The following is a 13,343-nucleotide window of genomic DNA, read 5'->3' as shown; positions in this document are numbered from 1 at the left end:
GAAGAAGCTTGGGGAGCAACTTCAGAACTCTTACCAAAATTGCAGTCAAGGCGGCAAATGGCGGAGGGGTCCAAGTCATCCCCTCCCAGGTACTGTTCTAGCCGGTCTCTGGAAACGCTGGCCTAGAGCGGGACGCAAAGGAGCCGAAGAGTAAAATATCCATCGGCAAACACAAGCAGGGAGAGGATTTTGACTTTGTCATCGGCCCTGGATGTGGAAGCCGAGCGTCAACTTGCCGGGCTGCCTGCAGCTGATTCACCATATACCACAGCCAGCACCTCTGGACGCCCACCAACGACTCAGCCACCCCGCAGCCTCGGGGGACAGAGGGCCATTAAGATGTTCTGTGTCAGCCCTTTAGAAAACTCGGGGCTCAACTCTGTTGCCATCTCTCCAGTCTTTGGACCCAGTTCCAGAAACTGTCTTCTGCCTTCTTCTAAGACAAAAGCCTAACTTCTGTCTGGTTTTGATAACTGGGCCCCTGGGGTGCTCTTCTGTAAATGACTGAGTCCATGCCTTGGGCTCATCCGGGGTCCTAACCGAGCCACGACTGGGACCCTTTATAGAGGAATTGGCCATGGCACCACAGTGACCTTACAAATGTCCACACGGGCCAGGTTTAAACTGCAGCTGACCTAAGCATTGGCAGAACACCCTGTGGTCTCCTGAAACAGGAGAACTTGGGAGGATTCCCGGGAGGACATTTCTCACTTGCCTCCCTATCCCCAGGGAGCCTGCCAGGAGACGGTTTCTCATTGCCACCTGGGTTCTAGTGAAGTCGCGGACTCTCTGCCCTGCCGCCTCCTCTGAGCACAGCTGCTGCGTGGGTCAGCGCCTCAGACAGGAGCGCCCCACTGCCCGTGGTGCGTGGTCAGCTGGCCCCTTTCGTGTCAGGGTCAAACTGTGAGACAGGGAATGCGGGGAGCGGACACCTCTGCTGATCTTGCTTTTGCGATCTACGTGAGAAACTATCTGAATCTAAAATGAGCCTGCTGTTTCTTCATCAGCCAAACTGGTAGGCCTTTCTTAACACCCTCCAGGACAGGGAGGTCTTAAACTCATCATTCTTATGGCCTGAGCGGTCTGAAGGCAGCCAGCCCTGGGGTCGATGCACATCGCCACACTCCATCTTCCTGGCCCCCTCACTCTGGTCTGCCACCTGCCCCGTGAACATCCTCCTGAGGTCTGGTACCTGGTCCATCTCACTGACTGTGCTCATTTTTCAGGACCCCAACACTCCCTCTGGCCCATCCGAGGCCTCCTGAACTCCAAACTCAGTTTCTGACAGCTCGAAGCTCAAGAACTGCATTCGGTTTTACCACCACATGGCTTCATGCAGAGAGAATATTTTCTTCCCCTTCGTGCCATATTTCCTGAATGCTGTATAAATACCCCAAAGCCTTGGATAAATGTGGGGGAAACTGGGCTGGGAAAACGGCTTAGGAATGTTCCAGGTATCAGGGCTTGTCATCATCCTCTCACTAAATGCTTTCACAACTGTTGTCTCCCTGTGAGGTAGAGGAGATTGGTATGATTATCCCCATTTTATACTCAGATAAACTAGGGCTCAGACAGCTTGTGATTTTAATAAGATCAAACTTGGTCTCCAGAGACCAAACATCTCTCTAATTGAAAGTTCACCCACAGAAGCTAGAAGTGAGCTATGATAGGCCAGTCATTTTGGAATGCAAGGCTTTTAACCAGAGATAATCAGTTAGCAGTGAGAGATCCTACCCACCTGGAGAATGGAGGAGATTACCATGGGAAGCATGCTCAGGGGAAAGCGCAGGATATTGAAGAGGGTGATGGAGGTGAAGGCCTTTTCTGCATCCAAAACATTATTGCTATCCACCAGAGCGTAAACTGAAAATGTGATCACAGACACCTGGAAAAGCAAGGTTATGAGGAATTCGTTCCTAAACAGGTCCAAGCAGCCTTATGCTTTCTCAGGAACAAAGTATATCAGAGTTGAAGGAGCCTTAGGGACGATTATCCCAACCTTCTTGTGTTACAGATGAGAAAACTGAGCCCAGAGAAGAGAAAATATCTTGCCTGGGGTCACAAGGTCGATTAACAGTATTGCTGGGACCATAGTTCGGGTCTCCCAGCTCCTATTTTGGTGTTCCTGCCCGCTCTAGACCCACACAGCCTCCTCAAGAAGAGAAGATACTCTCCTCTGCAAACCTTTGCTGGATACCACATTCATGTGGACTATCCTGGAGACTTGCTCTGGGCTGCCAGGCCACCAAACTGTACACCAGGGTGAAACTAGAGCTGGGGGCATAAGGTAGGAATAGCAGCTTCAGGAAGTTGAGGAGGGGGCAGAGCTCCCTGGATCTCAGGGTTAGGCCTACAGGCACTGGGCGGTCGGTCTATCAAGAACAGACCCTCCTCTTCAGGAAGCCCACCCAACCCATTGATTCCTGTTACTCACCAGGACTGGAGTTAAGTATAAGAGAAACACGATTACAGACTGCATCTGCCCAAAAGCCAGCAGGTTCTTGAGTTCTTTCTTCCGAAGTTCGTGAACTTGGTTTTTGAATGAAGGTTCCCAAGCAAAATATTTCAGGATCTAATAGGATAGAAAACAGCACAGCTCACACTGTTGTCCCACAAGGACACCAGGGAGGTCTCATCCACCCAGATTTTAGGCTATGTTCTCCAAACTGGGGGACGGAGGGTAGAAATCCAGATTATAAAGTATGATTATAGAAAGGTAGGTTGCATTTGTTGACAACCTGCTATGTACACAAACGATTTATACACATTATCTTACTCAATCCTTGTAACAACCTTAGTGTGATCAATTGTCCCAGTTTGCATGGGTCTAAGGGGTTGCTCAGGACATGGGGCTCTCAGAGTGCTAAGCCCAGAAAGTTCTGGGCAAACCAGGGAGAGTCCCCTACTTTTGTAGAATTATTGTATCAATTTTAGTGATAAGGAAACAGGCTGAAGAAGTTAGTTAACTTGCTCGAAGTTACCAAGCTAGCAAGTGTTAGAGCTGAGACTCCAAGCCAGGGCTAGCTTTTCATTTTACTACATTTAGCGGAAAGGCATATCAGAGAAAGATCAGGGAGTTAAAAGAGGCCTCTGCATCACAACACGTGTGGGGATGAGCACTGGGTATTATATGCAACAATGGACGGTTGAAGACTACATCAAAAACTAATGATGTATTGTATGTCAAACATAATAATAAAAAAGAGGCCTCTGTTTCATTTTCCAAAAGTTTAGGGTAATGCTTAAATCCTTAAATTCAAAACAACACAAATATTAAAAAGTAACTTCTTGGTGACCTTTGCAGGAGGAAATGCACTATTTTGAAAGCTGGCCAGTGGCGGGAAAGGAGTCAGCGTTTATGCTGCCGATCCTGTACAGACCTTATTTTAGGGCAACCAACTAGGTGACTGAGATACTTCTTCATTATAGAATTCCAGCTAATCAATGCCAAAGGAATAATAGAATTAAAATTTCACTCTTTTGCAACTCCTAGTAACAGATCAAGGCAACCAACTTTTTCATGACCGTTTTCAACCTTGGCTGCATATTAGAATCTCTTGGGGAGCTTTAGAAATATATATATGCCTAAGCCTCAACCCCAGAGAGTCTAATTTAAATGGTTTGAATTAGGGCTCAAGCCTCAGTGGGTTTTACAAACTTCCCAGGGGGTCAAAATGTGCTGCCCAGGGCCATAAATGACCGCTCTAGGTGAGAAAGAATGGCAGGAAGCCTAATAAGGGGTCAATCAGGCTGACCACACCTGGACCCCCTGCAGAGTACCACCTGAAAGTATCCTTCCTCCCGAGCCCCACTGAACAAACAAAACCAACAAAAAACTTATCTAATCAAGCCTCTAGATCTGATCACTAATTTGTAAGAAATACAGGAAATAAGACAACCTTGTTTCTCCAATAGGACAAAAAAAGATTAAAATTAAAAAAAAAACATCAACAAAGGGAGTCTATTATAGATTAAAAGCACTATCATATGCCATGTGTGGACATTTTTTGGATCCTTATTCCAATGAACTCATAGCAAACAAATGACATAGGAGGCAATTAGGAAAATTTAATGGTACCAAAAAATGACTATTTTTTTTTTTTAGGTGTGAAAATGGTATTGTGGTTATTTTAAAAAATAAAGTCTTTTAGAAACACATACAATGCATTTATGAATGAAATGACAAGATATCTGGGATCTGCTCTAAGTATCACCTAGCAGAGCATGAAGAGGGTACACAGATGAAACAAGTTAGATCATGCTGATAATTGTTAGACATGGGTGAGAAGTCCGTGGGGTTAATCAGATCATTCTCTCTACTTCTGTGTGCGTTTGACAGTTTCTACAGTAAAACATAAAAACAAAACAAACCATTGAAGGTAAATAATACAGAAATCAAGATTCGAAAGAGGGCCTGAAACAGCTAGGAGGAGAAGCCGGAGACCTGGATACTTGTGGGCAGATGAGTGAGGGGGGGGAGGTCCTGCAACGCGAACCCACTGCTGCTGCCATTTTACACGGAGGGCCATCCTCCCGCCGGGCTTCTCACCTTTATCCCACTGAGAATTTCATTCATGATCTTTAACCGTTTGTCTTTGTTCTTCATATTTTTTACCTGCCAGGACAAAGTAAAACAAAACACACTTCCTCGTGAGAGGGTCCAGATTTGGCACAAATGCTAGGTCGTGCTGGCGGCACTGTGGATGTCACTTGGTAGGAACTTGAGGTGCCGAGTGATGGGATGCGTCTCTCCCCCACCCTCCTCTTTGCCCAGGCTGCTCCTGTCAACCCCGTCTTCGTTCTGATCCTTAAAACGTGCCAAGTTCATTTCCACCCCCACAGGCTTGGCCTGGCTTGGCCTCTTCCCAGGGTGTACTTCCCGAGGCTCGCTCCTTCATAGTCTGGCTCCTGCTCTCGGAGTTGAGCTCAAAGGTACCCTCCTCACAAGGCTTCCCTGACCCTGTAATCTAAAACCACCACCCACTCACGTGCTGTCCTGTCACCCTATTTCATTTTCTTCATAGTACTTATCATGACCCGATAGTTTTCTTGTGTACTTCTGTTGACGGCTTGACTCCCCACCCCACGGAGAATGTAAGCTCCACAAGAGCAAAAGCATCCTCTAATTTGCTGCCATATTCCCAGAATAATATGTACAATAAATCTTTTAAAAAGAATTATTTGTAACTAAAGGAATGCAAAGTGAATGAGTGACTATATCACGTACACCATCAAGTCCTCCCACCCAACCTATGATTTCTGGCAGATCAAAGGACTGTCCACAGGGAGCCCTGCCCCCTGTAGTAGCAGGGCTGATTGCCAGGATTTAGGCTTAAAGTTTGGGTAACTCATGCATCTGCTCTGTATGATTGGTTTGTACTGCTATGATGGCGAAACAGGGCCAATCACCAGAACTCTAAGAACAGCCCTGGGGTACCCAGCTGCCTCAGTCAGTGAAGTGTGCAACTCTTGAACTCAGGGTTGTGGGTTTGAGCCCCACGTTGGGTGTAGACATTCCTTAATTTTTTTTTTTTTTTTAAAGACGCCCAGCAGAGCAGGGTAGAAGAGTTATGTGCAGGGTCCCTGGGTAGTTCTCCCCTCTCTAATTAGGCTCTGCCCTCTCATATGAATAAAGATGGAGTATATAAACCTGAAGAGTGGCCAAAAGATGAAAAGGGAAGATGGAGTAGGCCATGTTCATGTGGGATAGTGGAACATCTTCCATCAGCTTTGCCTGCCCAAACGCCCAAGAATTAGAGTAAGCCAAAGACTTTAGACTTTGAAGAAGGTGTGTATATCCCCAGGGTGACTCGGTTTCTTTACCTGAATAGCTCTACTCTTGGCAGCAAGTATCGCATTAACTGGAATTAGGAGTACCATCACCCCAACACCTGCCAAGATGGAGGGTCCCAGCTCTGCCCATAGGAAGTAGATAGATAAAGTAATCTGCAGAACATCTGACCACAGCAGATGAAAGTAGCTAGTCACATCCATGAGCTTCTGGGCATCCACAGACATCAGGTTCACTGTTTCTCCAATGGTATACTGCTTCCTGGCCTGGTTGGATAGGGTCAGCGCCTATAGATAAAGATTGGAATTGGGATTTATGGACAAGGCCAACGAAAATGGGGAATAAAAAGGAAACTCGGGAAGTGAGAACACAATAGAAGGATGGTCTCCATATGGACACAACTTTTCCCAGGGGCTCTGCCTTCTTGCCTCCAAATCTTACACACAGCATTCTCTCGTTCTTGACTACTTTTTCAGGTTATTCCCACTTCCTTGAACCCCTTGCCACCACCTCTCCAACACACACATTTCTTTGCTCAGAAAATTCCTATTTTTTTTTTTTAAGATTTTATTTATTTGACAGAGACACAGAGAGAGAGGGAACACAAGCAGGGGGAGTGGGAGAGGGAGAAGCAGGCTTCCCGCTGAGCAGGGAGCCCGACGCGGGGCTCGATCCCAGGACCCTGGGATCATGACCTGAGCCGAAGGCAGATGCTTAACGACTGAGCCACCCAGGCACCCCCAGAAAATTCCTATTCTTTAGTGTCAGTTTAGATGGAATTTATTCAAAGACTTCCCCAGACTCCCAAGTTTGGGTTAGATGCCAGGACCTCCTGTGTACTCCCAGAACATTCTGGGCTTACCTTGGTCATTGCATTCATCACACTGAACTGTAATTGTTTCATTTTTCTACTCCACCAGATGTAAACTCTGTGGGGACAAGGGCTACATCTGTTCATTTCACTACTGTATCACATGGCACACAGTAGGGCATCAGATACTGAAGGATGACAGGAAGGGAGAAATCACGTATTGATTCTGGCCCTTCAGACTTTGGGTATGGCAGTGTTATTTGGAGTCATGTTCTTATGAGGAAGCTGCAACCATTTCCAAGAAGGACAGAGGTCTCAGAATGAAGAGGAGAACTGCAGGTTCACACATTTGAAGCAAAACAATTTGTTTATTGTCAGGAATTTGCAGGCAATATCTAAATGCTGAATCATATAGCATGGGCTCCTGCTTTCATGTTAGATCAAAAGACTGATCTCCACAGGTCTGTCACTTACAACAATGCCTTGCACAAATGCACCCAGCCAAGGGACTTAGGGCCGGGGCACTGAAACCAGTTCACACCATGCTCACCAAACCACCACCTGGCATGGGCTACATCTTCCTGGAAGAAGGAGAGCCTTCTAATTCCCACAAAAGATAGTGTGCGGACTAGGGTTGGTCCTAGGGATCCACCTCCATCCTCTTCCTAGAAGCTCTACTGTCATCTTAATCCACCAAGACATGCTTCTTTGGAACATAACAGGATTCTTGGTTATACGGTAAAATGAGGGAAATTCCCCGAAATGTTAGGCCACTAAGGTTTTAGAGACATCAGTCCACTGCTATGTCTCCCTTTTGGTATGGGAGAGCAAAAACACCCCCTTCCCCAAAACAAACCAAAAAGCCAAAAAAATTACCCTTCAAGGTCATCATTTTTCTATTCTCAATAAAAATCTCAATACAGTAGAAAGGACATTAATTTAGTGCCAGGAGCCCTTATCTGAGGGCAAGACCTGGTTATGTGATTGTAGGTATTGAAATGACCTAAGCCTTACTTCTCTGTAAAATAGGGAGAATGCAGTTACTTCACAGGGCCATGAATTGATAATCGATATAAAAAAATGTTTCATAACATTTCATAAATGAAGCATTGTCTAAACATAGGAAATCAATTTTCAATTCTTGGTAGCGATATTTATTTGAATGAAAGTCTAATAGGGTTCCATTTTACAAATTCTTTATGGATTGTAACAGTTGTAAAACTTGGCATATATTAAGAATCAAAAATAGTGGGAATGAATCACCACAACTGTAAAAGTGTACATTCACAGAAATGGCTGATATAGCCTAGTTAGGGACCCTGTATCCTGCAAACAAGTAGAAATCCAGTATCTCCAAAAGAAATAAGGGGATTAAAAACCAGCCGCGGGGGGGGGGGGGGGCGGTGGTGGGGAGAGACAAATTCCAGTGTGAGGCTACTCAGGAGTTCAAAAGACTGGACCAGACTTCTGATCTAAAGACATTTTGGACTACCTGTCTGGGTCTCTGGACGAGTCAACATCTGCTCAGGGAAGACAATGACACATTAGTTTTAACAGACAAATGCAAAGGAGAAAACCAGGAACCATCATAGAGAAATCACTATGATGGAACACTCTAATGGTCCAAGAAAGGGAGGAAGAAAACGCAATTGGTGTTTAATGTTCTATTCTATAAAAAGTCCTAGCTCCTCGTGTATGAATTTTTTCCTCAGGCTTGTAGTCACTGACGGTAACTCCTCTATTCTCATTTCTTTTTATTTATTTTTTATTGAGATAGGATTGATTCTATTTTCAAGGGACAAAATGATATTTCACCTTGAATCTAGGACATAAGGAAAATACAGTGGCTCTGAGAAAGTTAAATGTTAAAAGCAAACATCAGAGGGAAGATTAGCAAAATCATCATATAGAAATGGGAAAGTTCCCAAGTCTGCAGAACTCAGTAACCAGAGAGCATGTGTTTACAAAGTGAAAAAATGAGTCAGGCAGTCAGGCAGAGAAGGGGTGGGCAGATGCTAAAGATCAGAAAAAGCAGTCTCTAGGCAAAAGTGGGTCTGGGGAGATGGAGCCCTGGCCCACAGAGCATTCTAGTCTATGGCAAAATTGTCACCGAGATGGATGCACGAAGTCTTACGAACCCAGTTTCATGTAGTATCCAGTTTAAATGTTGGTGGTTTTAAGAGTTTGCCATGGGTCAGCTTCGTTTCTGATCTTGCATTCTTTCCAATTTTAGTACATGTGCTGCCAAAGGGAGCACTCTAATCTTAGATTCTTTTCCAACGTGTTCTCACTTTGTCAAGAGAGGCAAGAAGAGAGGGACAGGTATGCAAGCCTTCAAGGCTGAAAGGCAGATCCAGGGCGGAGACCAGCTTGCCGGGTTTCCTCTGGAGTACATCCTCCCCTGCGTCCCTGAACACACACATGCCCTAGGCCTGTGAATCCACTTTTCCACAGTTTGCAAAGAAAAATCCAAAGGAGGCTATCTGGTTCGTCAGAATCAAGTGTTAAGATCAGTTATCACTTCCATCAAATCTTTCTCGGGCTTGGAATAAATGCTCGCATTTAAGGGGATTTTCTTCAGTGAGGTCTGACGCAAGCCACTCACCTTCCTATATATGGACGCCATGACGGTTGTCCGTACGGAGACACCCAGCCTGAAGCACATTTGAAAGTAGCACTGAAGGCAAAGAGACTGGATGAGGGCCACAACAAAGAAGAGGACTGAATAGAGATATGCGGTCCACACGTGTGCGTCTCGGTCATTTGTGAAGGAGATCAGCAATCTGCCCAAACAAAACCAAGTCATTGCTGCCCGTCAGGTCTCCAAGGACTCTTCACACTCTCCATGCACAGCCGGCTACCCTACCCCTGCCCTGTAGTTAACAAAAGTGACCAGAATTGTCCAAAGCTGTTGGAAGACCTGAACTCCACAGTTGTGTCAGTGCTCTTGCTTTTGCTTACAGGGCTGGCAGCAAGCAGCAAAAGGTTCGAGTTGATGACCCATGGCTGTGAGCCGGATAATGAATGAAATGCTCCCCACACATGCTGCTGCAGGGCTTTGGCCCTGCCTTCCCCCGCCCCCTGGTGAAAGAAGTTGTGTGGGAGAAGTGGATATGTTCTTGGACAAATCAAGCCTGAAAAGTAATTAAGACATGTATCCAATGCAAGTTAGAACTTCCCATAGAGGACAATTCATCCCAGAGATTCCAGCAGACTGTGAAGTCTTGTTATGATTAAGCTGAACCTCCCACCGAAGGCTGCGGCTGTAGAGATGGGGTTACAGACACCAGGTACGAGGCTCTCTTGCGTTGTGCTGCCCGCCTCTTGGGCATGGCTCCTCCCTTATCAGTTCTGTTTAACAAGAGCTCCTAACAAGTATCTGGCTTCCTGGGAGGGAAGGGATGTAGAAACGAGGGAAGACCTAGCATTTTAGATGCTGAAAATTGCCTTGTGCTTTTCATGAACACACGATAAGGTGGAAGAATATTATCAGCATTTTAAACAATGGGAATTGAATAATAAGCTCCTGCCTGCATATCCAAGGGGCCAGCAAGGAGGAGAGTGGCAGAGGAGGCCCTGAAGGGAGAGCCAAGGCCCAGGACTCACTTCAGCAGCTGAGGACTCAGAAACATGAGGAGGTCATGCACCAGCTTCAGGAGGAATGATTTCAAGAGCATGATGTAGAAAGTCTTGAAGAGAGTCTTGACCAACCAGGACTTGGGAAAGTCTTCTGTGGTCCCAGACTTCTTTTTAACTTCTTCCTAGGTATAAAACCAAACACCAACAGAGCTTACAGAGCCATGTGGTGTAAAACTTTGTCTTGCACTGCTCGGCTCCAGAGTGTTAAGCCCCCGAGTCCTGTTGCTTTCTTTGTACAGAGTTTGGTCTTCTCACTGCCTGGTCACCACCCACCCTTTCAGCTGCCATCACTGGTTCCTTTCCCCCACCCTGATACTCCTAATCTATTTTGGGTGAGAAAACCAGACCACTAAGCTGGTGAGAATACCACATCAAAACAAAACAAAACAAAGAATAGACCCTAAGTAGGGGGCCTGCAGGGTAATCCCAGAGACTGAAAGGCATGGACATGAGGATACGTATTTTTGATACTCAGAGCCTTTTTGTTTGTTTCTGCTTGTGGTTGTTGTGGGATGTTATGGGTTGAATTATGTGCCCCCAAAAGATGCTGAAACCCTTACCCCCAGTACCTCAGAATGTGCCTTTATTTGGAAATATGGTCTCTGCAGATGTAATCAAGCTGAGGCCCTTAGGGTGGGCCCTAGTCCAATAGGACTGGTGTCTTTATAAGAGAAGAGCCTCAGAGCCAGAGAGAAGATGGCCAGAGATTGGAGCGATGCCTCCACAAGCCAAAGAACAGCCCAACTAGAAGGCAAGAGAAGCAAGGAAGGTTTCTGCCCTCCGGGTTTTGGAAGGAGCGTGGCCCTGCTGATACTTTGATTTGGGGCTTCTGGCTTCCTACCTGTGAAACAGCACATTTGTTTCAAGCCCTGCCGCTAGCGGTCCTTTGTGAGGGCACAACTTCCACTGTCCCATCTGAGCATCCAGTACTGGGGCATTCCTGCTCCCTCACCAGCCTCTTCCTCTTCCTGTGATCTGGCCTCTTCATTACGTTCTCCAGGGGCCCATCAGGCCTCCAATTCAGCTTCTCAGCCTTAGTTTCCAGATTTTTCTACCAGTGACATCCTCTGGTAACTTTGTCACTGAGACCCCATCTGATCAGTCTCTCTTGCCCGGGCAACTGCCCCAGCCTGCCCCCCAGCTTCTACTCTTGCACCCCAACCATCTGTCCTCCTGGCGGCAGCCCAAACATGCTTTTAAAAGTACAAATCTGATCCCATTACTCTTCTGTTCAAAACCTTCCACTGGCTTCCCATCCTTCGTAAAATAAAACCCAGACTCCTTACCATGGTCCACAAGGGTCTACACAGCACGGTCCCTATCCACTGCCCTGAGCACCCCCTACTCAGCCTCTCTGTCCATGCCCCAGGACCTTCTTGCAGTTCTCTGAACAAACTGTGTTCCCTTAGCCTCACACCACTGCTCCCTTGGACGGGATTACACTGCCTTCTTTTTTTTTTTTAAGATTTTATTTATTTATTTGACAGAGAGAGAGAGATAGCGAGAGCAGGAACACAAGCAGGGGGAGTGGGAGAGGGAAAAGCAAGCTTCCCGTGGAGCAGGGAGCCAACGCAGGGCTCGATCCCAGGACCCTGGGATCATGAGCTGAGCCGAAGGCAGACGCTTAACAACTGAGCCACCCAGGCGCCCCTACACTGCCTTCTGATGGTCCCCCAGGTGGGCTCTTCTCAGAGTTTGGGTCTCTGCTCAAGTGACACCTCCTCTGAGTGACACCACTCTGAGTCTCTCCTATGACCCTAAAGGCACTTCACTGCAAAGACATTAACATGTTTTATACATTCTTAATAACATGTATTACTCTTAGAGAGTAACCTGTATTGGTTTATTATTTCCCAGCTCTCTAAAGAGGACTCTTTCAGGCTATTCCTTGTACCCAGTGCCCAGAATAGTCTGACACTTGGTACTTAATACTTTTGAGTGAATAAATAAGTAAATTAGCTGCTAGTGCTAAAGCCCACCAAAGTGCAACTTCTGGTAATGCTAAGGTACTATTTTTCTTTTTTTTTTTTTTCAGATTATTTGACAGAGAGAGAAAGAGAGGCAGAGGAAGAGGGAGAAGCAGGCTCCCCGCTGAGCAGGGAGCCCGATGCGGGACTCGATCCCAGGACCCTGGGATCATGACCTGAGCCGAAGGCAGATGCTGAATGGACTGAGCCACCCAGGTGCCCCCTATTTTTCTATTTTTAAAGATATGGAAAATTTCAAATATACCCCAAAAGAGAGAGAATAGCACATTCTACCCAAATGTATCCATCACTAAGGTATTATTAGTATTATAGCTACTACAAATAACATAAAATGCACTGCAGTGTATACAGGGCTATCAAAATATAAGGACAGAATCACTAGGACACGGATATCCTCATGCCTGAAACCTAGAGCACATTCACACAGACACTGATGGAAATGTTACCAGGACAATGATATCTTGGCTTTGACTCTGATTCTTGTTCAAGCCACGCAGCCCATCTCCAGAGGCCCTCCAGGCCTTCCTCCGCTGCCGTCCCTGGAGCGCCTTCCTGGCCTTCTGCAGCTCTCCTACCATATGTTTTTCAAACGTGCTGACCAGTGCCTTGGTTTTAATCTCTTCATCAACATCCCAGACATCTTCAAGTGTCAGAGGTTGCTTGTAGCCTTTCATAATGATGCTGGAACCAGAGCGATCAACAGGCTGAGACCCTACAGGCTGGGTCAGGGGCAGTCCCCTTGCTGCTTCTGTCAAAACCTGCCCCCCCGCCCCCCGCCTCAGTTCAGAGATGGAGGGACAAAGGATGGGAGGAGGCCCATTGCTCCATCTCCTGGCCCTTTACACTTGACAGAGGCGTGGGGAGGGCGGAAAACCGATGGGAGAGGTGATGGAATGTGGAATAAGACGAGAAGGGCAAGAGGAGCAGTGCGACTGAATTAAAAGCCAAAAGAGCATCACGTCCTCCTGCCCCTTCCTCCTCGAACACTGGCTGCCTCTCTGCATCGGCATCTCCCTGAGGGGCCTTCACGATGCCTTTAAGGAACTGAGCAGCCCTGGAGGCCTCCTCTATGCTCTCTCTCTAGATCAGGGCCCACCAACCTGGTGTTTGAGAA

At 46.6% G+C, this 13,343-nt stretch overlaps 1 protein-coding gene across 1 annotated transcript in view; it reads right to left on the bottom strand.

Moving 5' to 3' along the window:
• Nucleotides 1-13,343, bottom strand: part of ABCC2 (ATP binding cassette subfamily C member 2) — a 60,053-nt gene that overhangs the window by 27,905 nt on the left and 18,805 nt on the right. The window contains exons 7-14 of the mRNA XM_035027134.1: nt 12,676-12,910; nt 10,209-10,363; nt 9,208-9,385; nt 5,824-6,078; nt 4,550-4,615; nt 2,435-2,572; nt 1,739-1,885; nt 35-122 (exon numbers count right to left, since the gene is read on the bottom strand). Coding sequence (XP_034883025.1) covers nt 35-122; nt 1,739-1,885; nt 2,435-2,572; nt 4,550-4,615; nt 5,824-6,078; nt 9,208-9,385; nt 10,209-10,363; nt 12,676-12,910 — 1,262 coding nt within the window. The remainder of the gene's footprint in view (nt 1-34; nt 123-1,738; nt 1,886-2,434; nt 2,573-4,549; nt 4,616-5,823; nt 6,079-9,207; nt 9,386-10,208; nt 10,364-12,675; nt 12,911-13,343) is intronic.

This window comes from Mirounga leonina, unplaced genomic scaffold (genome assembly GCF_011800145.1).
Source record: "Mirounga leonina isolate KUSES-001 unplaced genomic scaffold, KU_Mleo_1.0 Mir_114, whole genome shotgun sequence".
NCBI classification, from domain to species: Eukaryota; Metazoa; Chordata; class Mammalia; order Carnivora; family Phocidae; genus Mirounga; species Mirounga leonina.
This window is presented reverse-complemented; position numbering and strand designations above follow the sequence as displayed.